We start from the raw sequence: 23,417 nt of genomic DNA on the forward strand, positions 1-23,417 counted from the left end.
CTAAGTGGCATGTTTATTAATGTATTTAAAGTGAAGAGTTTGATTAGGTACAGTCAGTGTCAGTTACATTTGAATGCTATTGTTTTATGCTAGACATAACGGAAAAATGCTTAAGTTAGGTGAAATAAAATGCTTACGCTAGAAAATAGAAGATTTCACCCAACCCGACAATTTTTAATTTCAATGCAACCCACCAATTTTTCCTTTTCATCGAACCTTAAGACAACAGCATTCTTAATGTAACTGACCGTACATAACCAAACCTTTATCTCTAATGTAAATAAAAAAAAACATAACTATCAAAGAATTGTTATGCCGGAAATAAAATGTACGTCAAGTAAAGAAGTACTGTGAAATATTGTGTTACCCTCCGACAAAAAGCATTGACGATAAGTACAGAAACATAACTGGGGTGAAGTTAGATTCGAATCTAATACGTTTTCGTACGTAAACAGTTTTCAGATTTTTTGGAAATATTTCCCCCGAAGTTGGTTTAAAATCAACATTAATTCACTTTTCACATGCGTGAACTTATTCTCTATACCCTCTTGAACATACAATCATGAGTTTCACGACAAAATATTTAGTTTTGTTACCTCTCTTTCGAATTCCTATGAAAACGAAATAATTTCGAATTCATGAAATTGGATGGACATCCCAAAGCAGCACACTTCCTACCATCCAAATAATTCTTTTCCATTTCGCTTAAATAGAAAATAAGGTTAACCCTTTTCAACTTAACCTAACATGAAAACCCGCCATTTTCAAATATCAACAGAAATAATAATAATAATAATAATAAATCGTTGACAGTAAGCGCTCCAAGTTGTCACTCAAGGAAACACAACATCGTGCACAAATTGCACATATAAGTTTCACGGGGCTGCTCGTAGTATAGCCACGTTTCTCAAAACAATAAACAAGGAAACGTCCAGAGATAAGTATGTAGCAATACTTTATGATGTAGAACACGTGCGAGCATAGAACAAAGAGTAATGTCAGCGAACACCACAATGCAGCGCTTTAGTCGCTACACCAGTTTTGTGCATTAATTTCAACACTAGTCCACTGCAGTCATCTATGGCGCGTATTAAAATAAATATGATGGCAATTAGTGATGGGCAGAACGGTTCTTTTGACCGAACCGGTACTTTCGGATCAGTTCCGTCAAAGATTCGTTCAGAACGATTCGTTCATCTCGGTCATTTCGTTCTTTTCTGTGAATAGGATCTGGCTCTTTTATCAGGTGTCGTAACTCGTTCATCCTTTAGAGTATTGGCTACGTGTTTGCTTCCAGCCTCCCCTGGTTATCGCGTGACCCGATAACGAGAGGAGGCTGGATCGCGTGGGTGGTTATCTTTATCTACTCTGCATGGGTAAATGAAATTTCAAACGTCTAGTTGTATACTGACTGTTATAAAATTATTGACTGTTGATCGCTGCAAATGCTTCATGCAGTGATTCTATATAATACGGGAGCATTAAATCTAAGAATGTTAGGTACGAAAGTGATCTTTCTTAACTTTAATTTGTAATCGCACTATTATAGCTAGTACTTGAACATTGCTTTTCGTAGCCAGTGAATCACAGTTGTGTATATGAAACAAGATTATTTATATTGTATTACTTTTTAAGTTACAAATATTAATATACAGGCTATTTACACTCTAGAGAGAGTAAAGTGTTTACATGTAGACCAACACATTTAGAGAAAAAAAGACAAAAATTGAATACTACTACTGCGATTCAGTATGAAGAGAGAAAAATGAAGTAGGTACATTAATTAACACCTAAATGGTAAGTGTGAACATTTGTAGTTACTTTCCCTGTTATTTTTAATTCATGTTTTTTTCCCCCCCAAATTTGTGTATGTGAATGTGAAAACGCAATTTTAAACCACTACTTAACAGTTGACATTTTCAGGTATAGATACTTTTCATGTTACCCTATTTTATTTGATCAGTTATCGTTTGCTCTTATGAACATGCTCACGCTGTGATTACTAATTCTTCAGACTCCTGACGTCATGAATCATTTCACGAACGAATCAGACCGGGCGCGTGGCCGGTTCTCTCATCTCGTTCTCTCGTTCTCTCCGCGTTTTCGTTCTTCCGAATCTTTCAAGGTACCGGCTCTCAAAGAGCCGGTTGGTTCTCTCGTTCTCTCCGCATTTTCGTTCTACCGAATCTTTCAAGGTACCGGCTCTCAAAGAGCCGGTTCTTTACATCGCGAACGAATCGCAAGATTTCGTTCTCTCAAAGATTCGTTCTTTTTGAACGAATCGTTAACGAACGACCCATCACTAATGGCAATGTGTGGGTGAATGGCGACTATTTTATCCGTTTGTCGTTTACCGTGCCGGGCAGAAAAGTGTTCGTTCAAATGAATATTTATAGAATATTTTAAAAATTTGAGCGAGAAAATTCGTACTAGTGAAATTATTTACGTTATGTTATATGGACGTCTGACGGGACCAAAGGCATAGTTCGTACTAATGAATTGTTCGCTCTAATGAAGTTCGTTAAAACGGTGTTTAAGGGCGCGGTTACACGGGAGTCTGAACTACTTCAGGTGAACATGTTCAGCTGTTGAGTGCGGTTACACACAGTCTGAACATGTTTCGTTCGAGGCCATTTCTCATTTAACTTAAACAGGTTGGCAAAGTAGTTCAGATCGACATATCTTCTACATTAGCCTCTGATTGGCTGGTTAGAATATAAACAGTCTTTTGCAGAAATTCTAGATGGAAAGTGTTTCTGGCACAAGTTCGAGTAATATTTTACCGAATGCAACAAAAAAAAACCAACAGATAATTACATATATTTTTTAATTTATCCTGACCTTAATTTTCTTAAAACTGAGATAGGTACTCTCGCTCAAAAAATAATAATAAATAAGTTTAAAAATTTTACTGTGCATGTTTTAATTCCCGATTTGTAAAAAAATATTGAGCAATATGTAAACACATTTCATTTCTGCTGATACTGCTGTATAAACAAGTGAGAAAATCCCGCGTTTTCTGGATGCAATTAAAAAATAGAGATCAACAACACAGTCATTCGTTGACAGTAGACAATCGGTTTTAGAGCTAAACACACTTTTCAGCAACTACCGTGTAACCGCACACTTTCGCGTTTGTAAACGTGTTTACTTAAACATGTTCACCTGAAGTAGTTCAGGGTCCCGTGTAACCGCGCCCTTACTGTAGCTTTATTGTAGCTCGGGACAAGAATTTCACTGATAATTTGTTTTAAAAATACTCATTCCTACCAACCTTGTAATTATTCACTGCTATTGATTGTAGCCTGTGTGAAGCACTCAGCCACAGAGTATATAAGTGAACCAGAGACGAAATAGAGGCGCGGTCTCTTTGATCTTGGCGAACTCGACAGCAGACAGTCGAAAAGTTGGCCGCCATGTTTGTGGCGTGTGCGCTGCTCATAAACACATGTTGGTTGCTACGTTTTCCTGAAGTATGGATCATTATTCCGTAAAATTTCTACTCGACACACAATTATATTCAATTTGCCATTAAGGTTTAATGCGTGGACCATACATAACGAATGCATTCAGTTACGATTCATGCGTAGATTGGCTAGTGCTGAAGTATTATGAGACGGTGATTTTTTGTTATGTTAGAGCGTGTTTAATTAAGTGACGAGCCTATTTGTCCGTGTGTGACGGCGTATTTGCATAGGCAACTTACGAAATATTTTATTTGCGTGAAATCAGAGGTTATAGAGCACAAAATCCATGACCATATCTGCATACAAGAAAAAAAATAGTGGGAAGACCTATATCAAATTTGTTGCATTTGATCCTCCAGAAATATTAAAATATAAAAAAAAATACACAAATGACGTGCACACTATAATTCCTTTCTTTTGGTACATATCTAAGTGAGTAAAGCATGAAAAGTATTAGGCCTAGTTCTAGGACAGTAGGTAGTCAACCTGTTGCAATAAATTCAAATTATATAGTAAATATCAGGAATAGCTTCTCGTGCAAAAGTCTTGGAAAAAAAAATCCCTGTTTTTCTAAAGAACTAACTTAACCTGATGTAATTTACCTTGTAATTAATTTATTTTTTATATCAGCTTTCTCACTGTAAAATGCATTGGCGCTACGCTCATCCCCACTGCTAAAAAAACCATCATGTACCACAGGTTCAGTTGTACAGGATCATGCCATCAGGATCAAAGGTATATCTAGATACACCTGGATACGCAATACAGAACATTTACCCTCATTTGTTAAGTATAAGGTTAGATTACAGTTTATTACGTTAAAATTATGTTTGGTTAGGTTTACCTTAGGTTAGGTAACAACTCATTATGTTTTAATGTTATGAAATCATTACTCAACACTATACATCTCGGCCACATGACATCACGGATAAGAAAATGTACACTAGCTCATATCCGGGCCAGATCTGCCCAACCTTAACACAGTCATGTAATAAGAACAAGAAAAGAAAGTGCCAACTATCCGTGATTTCTCTAAATTATAATAAACCAAGGGAAACATGTGCTACAAAGCCATTTACACTCGCTTTGAACACCTAAAACACACAAATCCAGTCACCGTGAAACTAATATGTTATAGTTAAAAACTGATTCAATTAAGAGACTTACCTGCAGCCTAAGACGATTAGGCCTACCTCCTAAACGATATGTTTGCATCAACTGACACCAAGAGAGGTAGCATTTAAACAGGACAAGAAAGCAACAAAGAAGCCTGTGATTCTTATGAAATGTACGAAAAACTATAACGTCACTGTAGGGACATGTCTTTACTACAAATTTTTTCTACAAATTATATCGAATAAAACATAAAATTTACGTGAATAAAAATTATAACTGTACAGATTACAAAAATAAAAACAAAAGTACACATAAATTAATTCAGACAAATTGCTGTGACAAAAATTTAATCATCTGAAGCTTTGTTTAAGAAAAAAATTGCTGTCACACCAATGGAACCATCTGAAACTGTGTTAAAGAAAAAAATTAATATAAAAATGAAATGTAGATACTTTTAATTAGAAGAAACAAATGTAGCTAACTTGATTTTGTACACATTAATTTAAAAGGCACACAAATTCCACCCACAACAAAAATTAAGTAATTCAAACCAAGGCTATTTATATTGAAGATGAAATTTTTATTCCAATATAAATGAAATTAATTTCCATAAAATGCTACTGGAAAGTTACTGAAATTTTGAAACACCTGGCAAATATTACTTGAACCTATGTTGTTTCGTAGTGAGCTAAGTGGCTATATGACATACCTAATTTATTTATTTATTTCTCAAGATTAGATGCAGAAATATAGCACAGTTACAATTATCTCCCTGAGCAGCATTCTGCTCCAGGTGGAGAACATACAAGATGATTACACTTGGCAGGCTATTACGAGTTAGAAACAAACATGAACACTTTTGTTACAATATACAATTAGGTTGAAAGAAAGATGTTAATTTTATTTTATTTTAGTTCACTACATTTGACCCCTGTATTTGCAGTATGGAGCAAGTCAATTGTACATTACTACATTCTAAATATACATTTATATTGAACCACCTTATTTACACTTTAACTTAATAAATAAAAGCATAAAGTTCATACAATATCAAGAGGTCAATAACAAAACCCAGTTCAACACAGAAAACATTTAGGTTAAACAGAAGTATTAAAATTGAAAATTAATTTTTTTATGCTGTGAACACTGCAACTAAAACCATTCTTATAGTAAATTATCCAGACTCAATATACACATTATCAAAAAACGTTAAGCATTTTTGCAACTTATTTACAAAATCAACATTTCACCAAACAGAAGTTATGTAAATATGAATTTCAAGAAATAAAGTACATAAGTAGGAAACTTATGGCCAATATGATATTACAATAACACCTGAACTCATGTATACAATTACAGCTATAAGATATTGTCAATTTCTTAAAGAATTGTCGAAAAGATTCATATTTAGTTTTGTAACAAAGGATTCAAAGATCTTTATTTCTAAAAAATAAAAATATTGTTATTGTTTACTGAATTGCCCCAATTAGTTACTATATATGTATTAATGTATTAATATGTAAATATAGAGTGAAGAAATACGCGGAGGAGGATTTGGTATGTTGAAGAGGGTGGGGACAGCATGACTATGTCTTCTGTTCTTCAAATCGTTCAAAAACATTCTCTCTTCGAAGTGGTCGCTACATATTCTGCAGTTCTTGTACAGATATGCTGAACTTTTATCATCAAGGTCGGTACGCCTACATGCAACAACCCATTTCCTGCACCTAGTAAAATTAAACCAAACAGTTACATTTCCATATTTGCTTTAAGAAACTAAATACAAAAAAAACCTACAAAGACTACAGGCAGACATTTCATAAACATATTGAATAACAACACGATTCAACCAAATGCTCATTATTTCATTTATTAGCCACACAAGAATACTCTAAGCAAAAAATTAATCCCTTTTAGAAATGTGATGAACAACTGTAAATTAATTTGTCGAAGTTATTTTTATAGCGGTAGGTAGTCAATTATTTTAATATTAGGCTTATGTTTGTCTAGTATGTAAGATGAGCATTAGGGCCTACTGTTTGGGATCATTCAAAATAAGGTAGTCCAAAACTTGTTCCTTGGTGATTTTGAAAATCCCTCGTGTTGTAACACTATGAGGTTGGAACTTTAGACATCCGCCTAATATTACTTAATTTTTTTATTATTGCCCCTTTTTTTGCATTGGTAAAATTAAATATGCTAGCGTAATTGCTAGGTAAACAAATTTTTATTATTATAAATATTATTATATTGCAAATTTTTACTTGTTAGGGTTATAATTACGTTTGGTTAGGTTTACCTCAGGTTAGGTAACCCAACTGATTACGTTTCATGTTAATGAAATCATTACTCAACACTATGTACCCACATGAAAAAAGCACATATAAATGAAAATTTTAGCCAATCACTTATGTTTTAAAGCACTCTGATGGTTTTACTCGAATACTTATAGGTCTATAAGCAGCTATTTTATTTTAACACGCCAGGCCAATTTTAATCGCGATAATTCCTATATTCGTTTACTGCATAAGTTAACAAACCCACATTACACTCTAAAATATTACTGATAATTAAGATAACAAATGGATGGAAAGTAACAGCCACATTTTGAAAGTTGTGGAATCAACATTGCAGAACTTACAGGTACTAGGTTGACACGTTATTTTTACTTACAGTATTTCATCTCTAGGAAATCTGAAGAAGCTTCTTTTTTCAGGTTGACCACTGTTGTTTGAACAGTTTGGTGCCGAGCACCAAGTGGCTCCAAAACGTTTACGAACCTCATTCATTTTCATAAAACTGATCTCTGCAGCATCCCAAAGTTTAAAACGCTATACCAATGCCATAATTATACTTGCCACAAAAATGGCGGCTAGCCTACGATGTGTCAACACGGCGAGTTTGGGTGTGCACAGCTGATTTCGCCTCTGGTTCTTATCTCCTCTGTGACTCAGCTATTCTACACAAATATAGTAGGTACAACTTTAAGAGGGGAAAAACATTTTCATTGGCTATTTGATAAAAAAAACAGATATTTCCAACTCAATTATGTGCATACCAAGCTCTGTTTAAGTTAAATCATGCAGTTACATTTGGATTTTTTTTTTTAAGTGTATTTCAGAAATTCTTGACTATGCACTTATAAACTACCTTTAGTCATTACTGTTGCCATTACTCAAGTGAAAAGTTAATTTGTCTCTTCCATTTTGTTTCTTGCATGCAGTAATTGATAATTATCGCACAATTATGATTTAATAGTTACCGTAATAAAGTTAAAGAAATAATTTTTATGCCTTATAACTTATTAGTAGTGACAAGATTATATGGTTTTATTTTTAGGGTGATTTTGTTTTCAAAAGTTTTTTTTTATTCTGTTTATTCATAAGAATAGAATATTATTACACAAATGTGGCACTTAAATGATTTTCACTAATATACATTGCACTTTACAATTAAATAGTTTTTAACAAGTATTTTTAACTATTTGAAACAACAAAAATAAATTGGCAAGTATTTGTGTGTTTGTAAAATGTACCGCCATGCAGAGACAGACCCAGGATTGACTTCTGAGGGGGCGGAGGGGGGGGGGGGGGGCTCCAGTAGTCTGGACCTAGTATAATGACCTGTTTATTACTTCAGAAGTCGTATTATCCAGCACCCTTCTGTAAGTGAGCAAATGTCCTCGTGGCTCCCTCTAAATCTGCCACTGCTGTCACGATGTAAGGCTGAGTTACTAATAACAGTTGCAAAATGCAAAAAAAGTAAAGTTTTCCAATATGTTTAGTATATACAATTTGGTACAACTGCCTGCTCAATAAATTATATTTATTGAATTAAAAGATTAGAATTTGGTGATTTGAGTTAATTTTAGGTTATAAATGCTGATTAATTTTGTGATTTTAGTTGCATTTCAGTAAGCCACAGTGACTGAGTGGTCAGATAACATTTATCCATGGGTTTTTCACAAGTAGAAGACATCACTGTTAGCCAGTAGGGTCTCTCTGGGTGTGCCTGTGTCTCCCCACCTGCAAATTGTGTCGTTGCTTTGTTTATATTGCTTCACGCCTCTTCGTCTCTTTGCTTCACACCTCTTAGTCTCCCTCCAATGACCTAGATGGTCACGGTCCGGTAAGCGCACAATTCATTCACACCAATTCATCTGTCATTCAGCACTCTAAAAAATTATTAAATTCCAAGGACCTCAAGAGAAAAATAACTTTCAACGCCCTTAAATGTAGTTAATATTGAAGATTAAAGTTTTTTATGTTAATAACAATACAAACCTTTGTTATTGTTTTGGGTTTTATTTATTTGTATCATGCCCACCAACAGTTAAGAAACTCCTGAGATGTGTACAACATAGACAACCAAACAAATACCATGTTTTATCGCATAATCGTTGCACATTTTATACTAAATAAAGTTTGAAAAGTGGGGGTGCGACGTTTATGCGAGAGAAAAAAAATTTTAATGTTAAGTTAGTCATAAAAACAAAACCCATTCATGGAAAGTACATTTATTTAAAAAGTGAAGTATAAAAGAGCACGTCAAACAATTCAAATTAATAAGTCATGCAACAAAAACCTTTCTTCAACTTTAAATAGAAAAACGAATTCTGTGATGCGAATGCAAGTCTGAACGAACGCATAACTATCGTAGTAGTACACACTACGAAAGAGTGTGGGCCATCAAATGCAGTTAACTCGGCACTCAACAGAGAGCGCACGTTGCATGCAATCGGCGAGATATCGATATTCGACTATGTGTGCTCTCTCTATAAGGGAAAAAACATAACCAAACATGAATGATGCCAACTAGCGCTGGCTATATGTTTATAAGTGGTACACCGTGGCGACTCAAACGAACCAATAAAGATTATAACGTTTGAAAACATCTTTAAAAGAAAAATTACACAGCAGACAACTTCGTATTTCCGTTAATTAAATAAGTAAGTGGTAATATCCGAATAAATATTAGATTTAAATTTTATAATACATTGTTTTATACTGAAAAAATACCCACACAAAGCCCTTGGAAACTATTAGCGGGACCAAAAACATCATGCAACGTTTACGCGAGAGGATTTTTTATCATAATTTTGACACCCTAAAATAAAGGTACGACAATTATGCGAGTGCGACGATTATGCAATAAAATAGCGTACGTATACATATTGACTATACAGGTACACAATGGCCGATGCTGGCAGGCACCTCATGCACGTAGACACTACAAGCAGGGAAAGCACAGCCTGCAGGTAGGCACCGCGTATAGGCAGGCACTACATACTAGGCCTGTGCAAACACTAGTTTTTTGGTGCGAAGCAAATATCAAATCAAATTTTTAAAATACTCGCGAAGTAGAATCAAATTGCAAGTATTTTCTCGGCGAAGCTGTATAGTTCTTATTTTATAAAATACAATATTGATTTTAAAAAAAAAGCTGTGTAACATTTGTAATGTTCGAACTAATTAAGTGATTAACCAAATAACCATGTATAACATTAATATTGGGCATTTAGTAAAAGCAAATGGACTGCGACCTTTGGATATTTTAAGCAACCAACTTAATTCAAGCAAAACATATACAAAACTATTTATTTTCATGAGCTAATCTTAGGCTTCCAATGTTTCAAAACTCGCATCAGACGCGAAGCTTTGTATCACAACCAAAGCTTCAAATAAAACAAATAGAAGATTTCCGGGTAAAGTCAAATCTAATATTAAAAAGCGCTTTGATTTATTCGCTTAGTCGAAGCTTCTCACAGGCCTACTACATACGTGCAGATACTGCAGACACACAACTGTCACTAACAGGGCAGAACAATTAGTCACTACAAGACAAAACAGCTAATTGTTTTAGTGTAAGATTATTAGACGACATCAATATGCATTATGAAGCGAGAAGGCTCTCGGAGGACATGGGTTTAAATGCCGGTCTGGCCCCCTTCTTCTCGATTTTCTGCAGTTTACTTCAATCATTCTAGACAAATGCTGAGGTTGTTCTTGGGCTCATTCCTTTTCGATAATAACCCCTGGCTTGCATCATGGAGTGTTTGTTACTGTCTCTTATGACTAGAGACAAGATTATATGGTGGATGGCAATAAAACTGAAATAACATCAAAATTCATGTCAGTGCACCATAAATACTGAAATGCAAGTTAATACAGGGTGGGGCAAAAGGAACGTATCGGTTTTGAAAGCCTATTTAAAAAAAAGTACAGAGCTACTTATAGAAATGAGATTTATTCAGTTGGAATTCATATACATCCCCATTTTTTTTAATCAAGTTTTAAAGATCACATCAGGAAGATGGTGGCCATCAGCAATGATGCATGGATACAGGCGATTTCGGAACTCTTCGACCACTTTCCAGCACATTTTGAGGGGTGGAGCAGTGATTTCCTCCCGAATTCACATACTCGCTTCTTCCAAGATGTGAGGACGATGTTTTAAAACCTTTTTACTTATGGTAACTCCACAGGAAGAAGTCACAAACGCTCAAATGCCACTCCTTAGAGAGACGAGGCGTGCAGGGAACAAACACCTGTCTTAGTTTTGCCATTGAAACCTTGTGGGCTGTAGCACCGCCCTGTTGGAACCAGATGTCTCCCAGTCCCTTGCGGCCTTGTGTCTCTGAGGAGTGATGTAGGGTGGCCCACGCACTCGCAGCATTTGAGCATTTGTGACTTTTTCCTGTGGGGTTACCTTAAGTAAAAGATTTTATAACATCATCCTCACACCTTGAAAGAACTGAAGATGTGAATTCGGGAGGAAATCACTGCTCTACCCCACAAAATGTGCTGGAAAGCAGTCGGAAGAGTCCGAAATCGCCTTCGTCAATGAATCGCTGGTGATAACCACCATCTTCCTGATATGATCTTCTGAACTTGGTAAAAAAAAAAAAAATTGGGATGTATGCTGTTTCCAATAAAATAAACCTAATTTCTGTAAGTTGCTCTGGAATTTTTTAACAGCCCTCCAAAACTGATTTACACCTTTTTCCCATCCTGTACACCATAAATCACCAAAATGCAACTATAATCATTAAATTAATCGGCATTTAAACAAAACTCAACTCAAATCACAAAATTATAATCTTTTAATATAATATAGTACACTGAATGACATGTATAGCTGAATAAATTAATTTTACTTTTTTGGAATTTGTCTCTCTTATTAGTAGCTCATTTGTATATTTTTGACATCAGTATATTTTTCAAACTTACAATGATTTATTCCAAATAGTTCTGTCCCAAACATACTTATTACAAATTACTTTTTTTTTTTGTTAAAGTGCTTATTGTATCAGTCAAAAAGGCACTATATTGGTGAAAATAGTATTAATAAATATCTTAGTGTATTATTTGTAAAAAAAAAACAACACAGACTCTCCTATTTTAAAAATTTGTTTTCAAAATAAAACCCATGATGTCGTGTGTGTACTAATGACCTTGTTTTCTCAAATAAAATGAAATAACAAATGGAAACGAGGGTGTTTTGGCGATGCGGCAGGGCAACCTGGAGTTCAAGTCCCAGGAGGAGGAGACGCACCCGGCCAACCCGGAGGTGGTGGGCACTGTGGCGACCCTGCTCGAGGTCACGCCTGGCGAACTGAGCCGCGCGCTGAGCGAGCGCGTCATCGCGGCCAGGGGCGAGGTCATGCAGAAGACGCACACTGTCTCGGAGGCCGAGTACGGGCGGGACGCCCTGGCCAAGGTGACGGAGCTCATCTTTCCCATCAAATACACAGTTTGCAAACACCCTGTTGGAACTAAGCAAAACTTCACACACACACGCGCGCACGCACGGCGCATGCTCACTGCTCAGTCACAAAGTAGTGTTCAAGGCCGACCGAGATTGCCCGAGCCTGTAAAGTTCGGACAATTATCCACCCGAGCCCGCCCGAAGTCAAATTTCGCTGATCGACCATGCCTATATGACACGCAGGCCTAGTGCCTAAACAACTTACTGCCTGCCCAAGTCGGCAAACACATTTACTTTGCTACGTTCCATCGTCAGCCAGTGAATAAAATACAAGTGTCTGTGTCGCCAGACAGTGGCGACAGAGACTGCCTAGTAGATGCCTGTGCAGCCAGCAGCTCCGCTCTCCTTCCCCTCACTTACCCGTCCACACCCCTCCCCTCCTATACTTACCCTACTTCTCGCATTCCTGCACGTCAGCCGGACGGACCAGACCGATAAGCGCCACCAGACCACCCGTCACGTACATATTGCTATTGCGTCACGGGACGCAACCTTTCAAACGCCACACTAATACAGCCCGCAAGAGACATAATAAACCTTTAATAAAAAGTTATCATTTCAACACTAAATCGTCTGATTTTTCTATACAAAGATGGTGAAAATGGACACGTTGCACTATGTTGAATTTTTTTTTTCTCGGCAACGGGAGCTCCAATATTGCTTTCTAGGGTTTCGTTTTTTTCGGGAGACACCATGCTATTTAAATACTGTAATATGATTTGAAAAGTTGTCTTTTTTACACCATAGACTATTCGAATATAAAATCTATGTGAACAAAGGCAATTTTTTATGTATTTGGGGGGGGGGGGGGGGGGTAAAAATTGGCCCAAATTCTCTATTGCGACCATTCCGTTTTTATAAGTCCGTTTTTCTGGAAACCGTGAGGGGTCGCATCAGCGGGATTCTACTGTAATTAAAAACTGATCATGATATTGAAGTGGTGTCTGTTTACGAAAAGCATTTTTTGATACGCTGAGGACGGATATTTGGTTCTGTCTCCGAATTATATTTTAAAACTATATTGTTAGAAGAGTGCAATTGGATAAAACACATGTTTTCAGAATAAATTTTAGGCATGAACCATCTGATACAGATTCATTTCTTGGCCATTTAAATCTCATAGTTTCCGTATGCACAACGAGAGGACTGCGTGCAAGTCCACATCCTTGCATCTAGAGGCGACACCATGCTAGAAGCACCAGCGAGCATCGCACACATTAGCCCACTTCACTATCACAAATACACCTGTTTAGATCTCCATTTAGTTTTTTTTTTTTTTTTTTTTCGTTGTTTGATGAATAAGGAATGGGTTTGCTTCACTTTTTTCTGATTCTCTGTTCAGTTTTAGTTCTTATAAGTTATTTCTTGGGGTATTAGATACTAAAAAATTTTCTCGATTGGCTAATATGATGTTTTGGTTTATAATAACCTGATTATTCAGTATTGTCATGTAAGGGATGCAAAATAAAAGAAAATTATTTTATTTTACCAAACTTAAAGTAGGCTAAATATAAATTTGGATTTCATATTGCATTCAAACTTGGGGTCTTATCCTGCCTAATAATAATTTAATGTTAAGTTTACTTACCACTATATATGCAGAACTTAATTTATAAAATTAAATTATTTTTAAATTCTTTGTTTTCTTTTAGAGTGAGTTAATAGGCTGATTACAAGATTCTGTTAATTATTTATACAAATACTGTCTTTAAAGATTTTAATGGATTTTTTTGTCTGAATAAGTATGTATACTGTTTTGAACTGTTGTGTGAGATTCTCCTGTTTGATTTGTAGGCGGTTTACGATCGACTGTTCTCGTGGATCGTGGAGAAAATCAACCAAGTGTTGGGCCTGGGCAATGCCAAGAAGACTTACATGGGCACCGTTATCGGCGTCCTCGACATTTACGGCTTTGAGGTTTTCGACAACAACAGCTTTGAGCAGTTCTGCATCAACTACTGCAATGAGAAACTTCAGCAGCTGTTCATCGGTGAGCGGGATAAACACATTGAAATTATCGCAACTTAAGGTTTACTTTTGAGTTGACAGTTTTTTTATTAAACTAAATCCCTGTCAAGCAGTTTCTCAAGGTATTAAAAAATAATAACGTATTAACGGGGAAATTTTTAAAATAGTAAAAATTGTATGTAATTATAGATCTATTGCAAAAAAATTTAATTTTATTACACAAAAAAATTTTTAAGAGAGTTTATTATGAAAGCTACCTACCCCCTCTCTATTTCCATGGTGTCTGGTTTTATTCTCGATGGGAGTCAAACCCAGATTTTTCGGTGGGTTTTTTCAGAGTACTCCTGTTTCCCCCCACCAATGATTCTGTGAATGCTCTATCCTCATCTCATCACTGCTCAACGTCTCTTAATGACCTCGATGTCGACGTGGTGTTAACAGTGTGTCTACAGACCGGGAAAAACGGGAATTGTACAGGAATTGTACAGGAATTATACTGCCCGGGAAAAATACGGGGATTGTGCGGGAATTAATCCCAATGTCCGGGAACTTTTGACTTTTCCCCGCCCGTCAACAACATTTATATATTAATATTAAAAAGCGAAGATTTTACTGCACACAATCGTGGATCGTGTGATTATTGCTTCTCTACAATATACTAGTGCTTTACTGCAGAGTGCTGAATGCAGACGATGGGATCAACCAACACAAGTTGCCACGTAATCGTAATAACCACTTGCGTAAGGCGCGTGGACTCGCCCAGTTTTTTTTTTTATATATATACTGTGGTCGTTCGTTAATGGTTGTTCCTGCTCATGCTTAAATTTTCATCCAGTTTATTTTTGCGTGTTATATAGTGTTTGTCCGGATGGTAAGTAATAATAATAATGTTTTTTTGTGTGTGTGCAGAAGTTATTATGATAAATCTTTTTATTAAAAAATTGTTTTCGTGAACATCGGAAGAAAGTAGACAACATACTTGCAAAATATATCCTATTTGCTGGCGTATAATGCAAGAATTTTATGCTGATATCAGTGGTCACGAATCAAAAATCATATTATATGCCGTGTCGTATTATTTTTGTATACAAGCGACCATTATCACGTGTGTGTAAAAATTAAGCACGTATGACAAAGTTAATTGCGCCGGCCGGCGACAGCTGCAAGCCAGTCTTGCTCTGTGTGAGTATACATCCACCCCTCGAAGTAACGCTGCTCGATTAGCGCCAAATAATTAGGGCTCTTTTTGAAGTAGCGCTCTTTTTCGTCCACAAAAATTATTAATTTACACGCGCACATAAAGGCAACGGCACTCTTGTATCAAACACAATGCAACATAATAAATCTCGGCACTTGTATAATTTTAATAAAACAACAAATTAGAAAAAAACCTTAGTTTTCCCTTTTCCATAATAGTTATTAAATTTTTTGATGCCTGTTTTCTTATGTCTAGTTAAAAGTTTTACAAGCAATAAAATTACGTTAATATATCCGTGGAGCGTGTTTATACAGCCATGTTTAAGCTAGGTTGCGCTAGTTGAAGTTGACAGCGCATTACGTTTCCAAAAAAAAAAAATTTTTGACGTGACAACGTCTAATAAATCGAACGCCGGCTGCACGCACGAAAAAGTGTCCCGTTGCGCACATTCTTCCGTTACACTGTGTCCCGTTACGCTCATTGTACACTTTCGCCGCATCTATCTCTCTTCCACTCGACTGTTTATAAAGTGAAGTGAAAAGTTATCATTCCTTTATTATTAAAATAAAAATTATTCAATTTTATTCATAAAAGTATGCAATCATTTCATCAATGTTTTGTTATGTCGTCACGTTAAACTATCGTCCATAAACCGACTTTACAGACAACCAATTTTTAAACGGGATTAATGTGGAGTATGGTACAGTAAACATACATATTTCAAAGGTGGCAATACCAATTAATTTGTTTAACATGCACTCTTTTATGTTAAAAAGTATTTGATTAGTGCTCCATTTTTCTTTTGATAGATTACCATGTTACTTCGAGGGGCGGGTGTACTGTACTTTGTGGGACAGGAACTTGGTTGGCAAAATTGGCATTTGGCAAGTGGCATATCATGCGCAAGGTCATGTGAGTCACATGCATCTTTCTAAAACAGCGCTGCTGCCACAATTTTTTTGGGTGCGTGTAGTTTTATTTTCATCCATTTGACCATACATACATTTGTACAAATGGTATAGGACACGTCAACAAATATAAGTTAATACACAAACAGAATAACTTAAATATACCAAAAATACAGACATGGGAAACAAAAATAATAAAAACAAAACTGGTACAGATAAAAGTTAAAAATTTGACAGTTGCCATGTGGCAAAGTTTGGCTGCAGTGCAAAGTAACCTAGAATGAGCTAAATTTTATCAACATAAAGGTAGGCCTAACTTTTCTGTGACAAATTTTCTTGAAATACAAGTTTTTGGTAAAAATATTTTTTGTGAACATTTTTTTTAACATTTCTATTATTCTAATTAGTGATTGTGTAAGCTGTAAATGTACATGAACTTTTTTATTAGTGTATGGGAATGTACGGGAATTGTACAGGAATTCCGTGACCCAACATGGGTAGACACCCTGTGTTAAGCTCAGTCCATTCTGTTACATCGTTTGATTGAGAGAACCAAGTGTGAAGCAAGATGTAAGACATGTGTAATGTTCAGTGAGGTAACAAAGTTGCAGTCGCCTTGGTAGACTATCCATTATTTTTTTTCTTTACAGAAGCATCATTCTTTCATAGGTAATACTGATGTCTGTGAATTCTAAAAAAAAAAATTTTCATTTGCTTGTTTTCTAGAACTGGTCCTGAAGCAGGAGCAAGAAGAGTACTTCCGGGAAGGAATCGAATGGAAAAATGTTGAATACTTCAACAACCAGATCATTTGCGATCTCGTTGAGGAGCCTCACAAGGGCGTGCTTGCTATTCTGGACGAGGCTTGCTTGAACGTGGGGAAAATCACAGATGAGGTAATTGGAATGAGCACAAGTTGTTTTACTTAAAAATTGTTGACACTATAATAGAGATAATTGACCTAAAGGAAAGAAAACAGATTTTTCTAGAATTGAAACGTACAGTAGAACCCTGTTATAATGAATCTGAAGGGAGTAGTTTATATGTTCACTATAGAGGGGAAACTTTATATCTGGGAAAACTTTTATATTGGCAATACATACTCAAAAGCATAATCTTAACTACACATAGGCCTAAGCCAAGAAAAGAACGAATGAAAATACTCAAAGCAACAGTTTTATGAGCAAATGCAGATATTATTTTTAATACACTACAAATGTACAAACTTTCTATTAATGGTTCTTCGACATTTCCTTTTTTCAGGCGTTTAATACTCTGTGACGTATTCGCAGCTTGAGAAAGAAGATTGTTCAGCTTGTTTAATATTGTATTTAATGTGGATGTTGCAATTCTCACTTCCTTTGATATTAACACGTGCGGGACAGTGGGGTTGGAGTCTACCTTTTTAATAATGTCCAGTTTATCTCGCACAGATAATGCCTTACGTTTTTTAACGCGTTTTTCACCCTTTTTTATGTGCGGCAGCTTGAGAAAGAAGATTGTTCAGCTTGTTTAATATTGTATTTAATGTGGATGTTGCAATTCTCAGTTCCTTTGATATTAACACGTGCGGGACAGTGGGGTTGGAGTCTACCTTTTTAATAATGTCCAGTTTATCTCGCATAGATAATGCCTTACGTTTTTTAACGCGTTTTTCACCCTTTTTTATGTGCGTATTTCTTATTGAAGCACATTTGCAGCTTAATAACACGAAATTCTTTTTACCGTCAAAAGTAAATAAACGAAAAATAACGAGTCTGGCGCATCAAAGATCACTACGTATCATTTAGTATCGCAGTTGCTAAAGCTGGAACGAAAATTTCTTATTTTCTATGGAAAAATTTAGTCCACAGAGTTCTATCTAGTGGTAGTCTTACGAACCTTACTCGATCAACATGTCTGAAACGTGAACGATAAAAATAAGACGAAAAATATTGAATTTGTTGCTATAATGTACATGCGTATTTGTGTGGCGGTAATTTATGTTTAATTTTGATAACTTATTAAATGTACACGCGTTCGCCCATTCTTTAACTATGCAGGGAAAACTATTTTTTATCTTCACCAAACTGAGCACCATTTCTGGCTACACGTAGCCTACCGAGGCCACTCGATTACGACTTGTTTATAATATGAACAGTGGACAATCGAGTAGCATATTGCGGAGAAAAACGTTAATGTGATCCAGAATAGACGTTTTGTGAAAATACTTGTAATTATATGAAAATATTTGAGATAAATGTGCATTATGTGGGCAAAATTTGTTCGTGGTACACGGGAAAACGTATCAACATTGACAAAAGTTGTGCGCTATATCCAATAAATTAATACATAACCTCACATCATTTTGCCGGGACCGAGACGGAAATTCACAATAAACGGGAATTCATTATAGGCGGGTTCACTATAAACGGGTTCTACTGTATTATATCATAACATAAGATAAACGACTTTAGGACAGATGATGGTAGATAAAAAGAACTCCTTTAGGTGATAACGACAAAAGTTATCAAGCTAATCTAAGCTAACAAAACCAAACCATTCGTGCCTAAGATTACCCTATCATTTATCCTAAAACTGTTTGTCTTGCATCCAATGGTCTCAAATCATTTGTTCTAAGTTTATTTTTCCTAAAGTTGTTTGTTTTAAAACTGAGTACTTACAGTACATACATTTGTTTGTCTGTCTTGAAATAATTTTATCATTTTTTTGGATAAATAACTTAAGAACCAACTATACACCTCTATTGGTAATTCAATCTATAGGAGCACAATTGTAAGGATTTCAATAAAACGTCAAGTTTGCAAAGAGCATTTATGTTTTCTTGTATATTTAATTAGATTTTTCTATGATTGGTTTTCATGTTTTAAATGTAAAACACAAATGCTGACAAAAGTGTTTCTGTAATACAACTGATAAACAGTGTTCGCTTTGGAACAGTTTGAGATAGTGCAGTGGTAAGATACTACTCACACTGATTCGAATCTTATTCAAGCCATCCTGATTTTAACTATCTTATGATCTCCTGAGATCACTCCCTTGTGATGGTTGGTTACTAAACGCCATGACTAGGCACAAGATTTTATGGTTTTATTCCTAAGAATATATATATATATTTTTTCAAAACAGGAAATTCCTGAGTTATTATTTTTGTTTTTATATATTGTCTTTATTCATTTAAAAATGTGTATTATTCAACAAATATGAAACTAAAATATTTTCAATACATATTTTACCAAAATAGCCTCATTTGGATTGACACCTGATGCATTTGTACAGTAAATCATTAGTAATAGAATAAGCATGTCGAGAACATAACTATGTACGAAGGAAAATAAATGTTAATCTGACATGTTTGTGCATTTGAAACATGTGCCGTCATTAATGTAAAAAAATGTGTTTCTAATGTAACATGCAAGATCATCCAATATAATATTAATTTTTTTCTAACACACTTAGGTCATACATTTTAGTACAAAATTCATGCTAAATAAATTACATTCAGTGATTTTATCATGATAAAACATTGAGTAATTTTTATCAAAAACTGATTTATTTAATGTTGTTACTTCAATTTTGATGCTAAATGGTGTATTAACTGACATTTCGGTGAAATATGTTTTAGTGACATGATTTGCGGCGTTATTTCAATTTTATCGCAATTCACCATATAATCTTGTACCTAGCCATGACCGATTAATTTCTAAATATTCCTAATCGTATATGTGAACCTTTCTCTGATGACCTTGTTAACTATTAGACTATTAGAAGTTAGAGTATAGCTCAACTATTCTGTGAAATTTTCTTCGAAATAGTAAAAGCACTGCCTTGCTGGACGTTAGCTGTTAAGCTAAGTTGCAGACTGGGTTTTAGCTAATTTTGACACTTTTTTGTATCTGCATATGTAGTCAATCATCATTAACAAACTATTAAATTAAATCAAATATAAGTAAAAAATAATAATTTACATGGAACTTTTAATACTGTAACTTTTGTGCTACTTTATACATAAAATTATCATTTTTGAATGAAATTTTTGCATTTAATGGTACATACAAGTGTTTTAATTAGTGATGGGATTTTCAATACTTCGATTCTTGACGGTATCACAAAGTATCGAGTATCGAAACTGTAAGTTCGATACCTTTTTTCGATACCAGAATGGTTGTTCATTTGTATTGAATTAAGTTTTGAGTCGCCATCGCACAAAATACAACTACAGTAGAACCTCGATGATACGTTCCTGTTTCATACATTTTCTCGTGTCATACACCGATTAATTTTGGTCCCGCCGAAAGTACTATATTTACAATGGTTTACTTTCCCGGAAGATACACTTATAAAATCATTAATTTCCCGTTTCATACGTTTTTACGAAGCGGAAAAGTCCTTAAATTCACAATTTTTTTGTTATATTCCTCCTGATAAACTACGTTTTAATACTTTTATTTTGAAAAGCGTTCATTGTAGATATGGATAGTATCAGGAAGACTGTGCACTTCGCTAGTAGCATCTATAGCCAGCACCAAGCGAGACTAGTGGCGCAAACTAGCAATGATTATGAAAATGGTGCACGCGCTTTACCAAGGCACGGATCTCATATTTTGTACATTCATTAATCTTTGAACTGAATATACCTGTTTGTTATTGTTTTCTTACGATCGGATTGTTTTGTATTTTACGTTTCTCAAGTTAAAATTTTATTGAAAATTGTTCTGTTGCATAAAGTTGTTTGTAAAATGAAACAAACAAGCAAAAATTTCTGATTTTCTTTTTACAATAGCGTAATTTTTTTTATTTCTAATTTAGGCTTGGTGACTTTCCCCCCCCCCCCCCCCCCCCCCCCCAAGAAAGGACTTCATAACATTTTGTAAGGCCACTGTTTCTCAAGTCATCTTTACTTGATTATAGACTGTATTTTACATTTCTGGTAGTTTTATTATATGTATATAATGCTGAATTCATATCTTTCATTAATATAATGTAATTATTTACACATTATGTATTTTAGTTTAATCTGACATTGTGCTGGTATGCTAGATTGAAAAAAAAAATTTATTATTGCCATTCCCTTTTCATACACTTTCCCGCATCATACACCATTTTTGTGCCCTCCGTTGAAAAGTGTATGACAGGGGTTCTACTGTACTAGAACAGCTTATTAGCCGTAATTATGATAACCAATAGGCTTACATCAGAATAAATTATAATTATATAAGTCGTTACTGCAACTTGCCAATAGTAAACAAACGGTAAAGTAAGGTTAAGTTGTTTTTGTTTCGTGTCAAGAAGTTACGTTTTTCATACGTAACACTTCTGACGAATTCACAGGAAATTTGAAAAAAAAATTGTAGAAATATCGAGCACTTAAAATTCACATTAATTGACTCCACTCGCAATCCGTCGCAATAGTAACAATAACACGCCTAGTAATAACAGTCAACATCGTAGAGTAAGTACATGTCTCGTCTCTCGAGTATGGCAAGTACCAGAGATTTGTATCAATATTATGAATGTTTTCAATTGCTGCGGTCGTATAGTGACGTAAATTGGCGCCACCAGCGTGAACTATCATTGTTTGCTGCAATTTTATTTAAGAGAGCGCTATTTTTTTTTTATTTGGAATTTGTCACATGCCCACCAACAGTTGTAGACTTTAGTGGTGGGCACTACATGTAATAACAGGAACACAGTTATCACTACCAGTGTATGGACTCCCACCTCCGTCGGTACCTTAGGCGGAAAACATCTACAGATGGCCAGCAAACGAGAGCAAGAGTACCACACACTAGCAGTGATAATAACAAAACAGACAAAACACTAACAAAGGTTAAAGAACCATAACACATAACACATAAAACATATAGGTAAAATCATATTATTAAATGTTAAGAGAAGAATTGAAGGAAAAATAATATAGATATGACAGACATAAATCAGAATTTATAATTAAACACTGTTGGAATTCAAATATAGATTATTGTAGGTTGTTATAAGTCTATAAATAATATAATTATGATTATGAAGAGTACACAGAGTGGAGTGTAAGCGGGAATTGAATTGAGGAATTCTTAAGGCAGTATTGTCAAGAAAATAAGAACATCTGAATTTATGAATGTAACAATTATGAACAAAAAGAGCATCATGATAGGCCCTACGGTCTACCAGGGGTGTCCAAGTGGGGCATGGGAGGTTCCTCGTAATAATTAAATCTATAACTTTATTTTGAATACTTTCAATTTTTTCAGTATCTGTTAAGTTGATGCCATTCCAGATAACATTTGTTCGCAGGAAAAAAATGTGTACTGGGAAATAAAGGGCTAACTCTCTTGAAGATAGTTTGTATTTTGCTTCTATTTTTTATATTGATTTTTATACTCAAGTCTTTAGAGTTGTTTGCAGTTTGTATTTTTGTAATAAAGAGGGAATTTATATTTTTTAAAACTAATTTGTTATTTGTAATAATTGTTACTTAATGAGAAAATATTTCTCCCTGGAGTATCGAAAGTATCGAACTGAAAAAAACAATACAGAATCGAGTATCGAAAGTGTAGTATCGTCACCTCTAGTTTTAATATTTTGTTATTTATTTATCTATTAAATTGATGTTTTATGTTTATTAGTATAATTTTTACATCATTTTTCATTACACTGTGCTGAACATAATGACTGCATTATTTGAATGTAGAAGTGTTATGATAATTCTTCTAGTGTTGTTGACCTAAATCAATTGTTTATACCTGATGTTGAGAGCGGTGACACAAGCGTGAGACACTGGACTCCTGGAGGATCTGGGGTTGAATGCTGGTTAGGCCATCCTGACTGGTTTTTCATGGTTTTTCCATATTTACTTCCAGGAAAAAGCTGGTATGATGTCCTACAATAGGCCTTGGCCCGTGTTGTGTGTTTTCCATCTGTCTATCTTCAGTGTTGAGACACAGTCAAAGTGTGTGTGTGTGTGTGTGTATGTATATGTGTGTGTGTGTGTGTGTG

The 23,417-nt window shown here is 35.0% G+C and overlaps 1 protein-coding gene across 1 annotated transcript in view; it reads left to right on the plus strand.

The window, feature by feature from the left end:
• LOC134538744 (unconventional myosin ID) overlaps positions 1 to 23,417 on the plus strand; it is a 107,939-nt gene that overhangs the window by 40,678 nt on the left and 43,844 nt on the right. Inside the window, exons 6-8 of the mRNA XM_063380215.1 lie at positions 12,099 to 12,302; positions 14,145 to 14,340; positions 17,151 to 17,320. Of these exons, the coding sequence (XP_063236285.1) occupies positions 12,099 to 12,302; positions 14,145 to 14,340; positions 17,151 to 17,320 (570 nt within the window). The remainder of the gene's footprint in view (positions 1 to 12,098; positions 12,303 to 14,144; positions 14,341 to 17,150; positions 17,321 to 23,417) is intronic.

This window comes from Bacillus rossius, chromosome 14 (assembly GCF_032445375.1).
Source record: "Bacillus rossius redtenbacheri isolate Brsri chromosome 14, Brsri_v3, whole genome shotgun sequence".
In the NCBI taxonomy this organism is placed as follows: Eukaryota; Metazoa; Arthropoda; class Insecta; order Phasmatodea; family Bacillidae; genus Bacillus; species Bacillus rossius.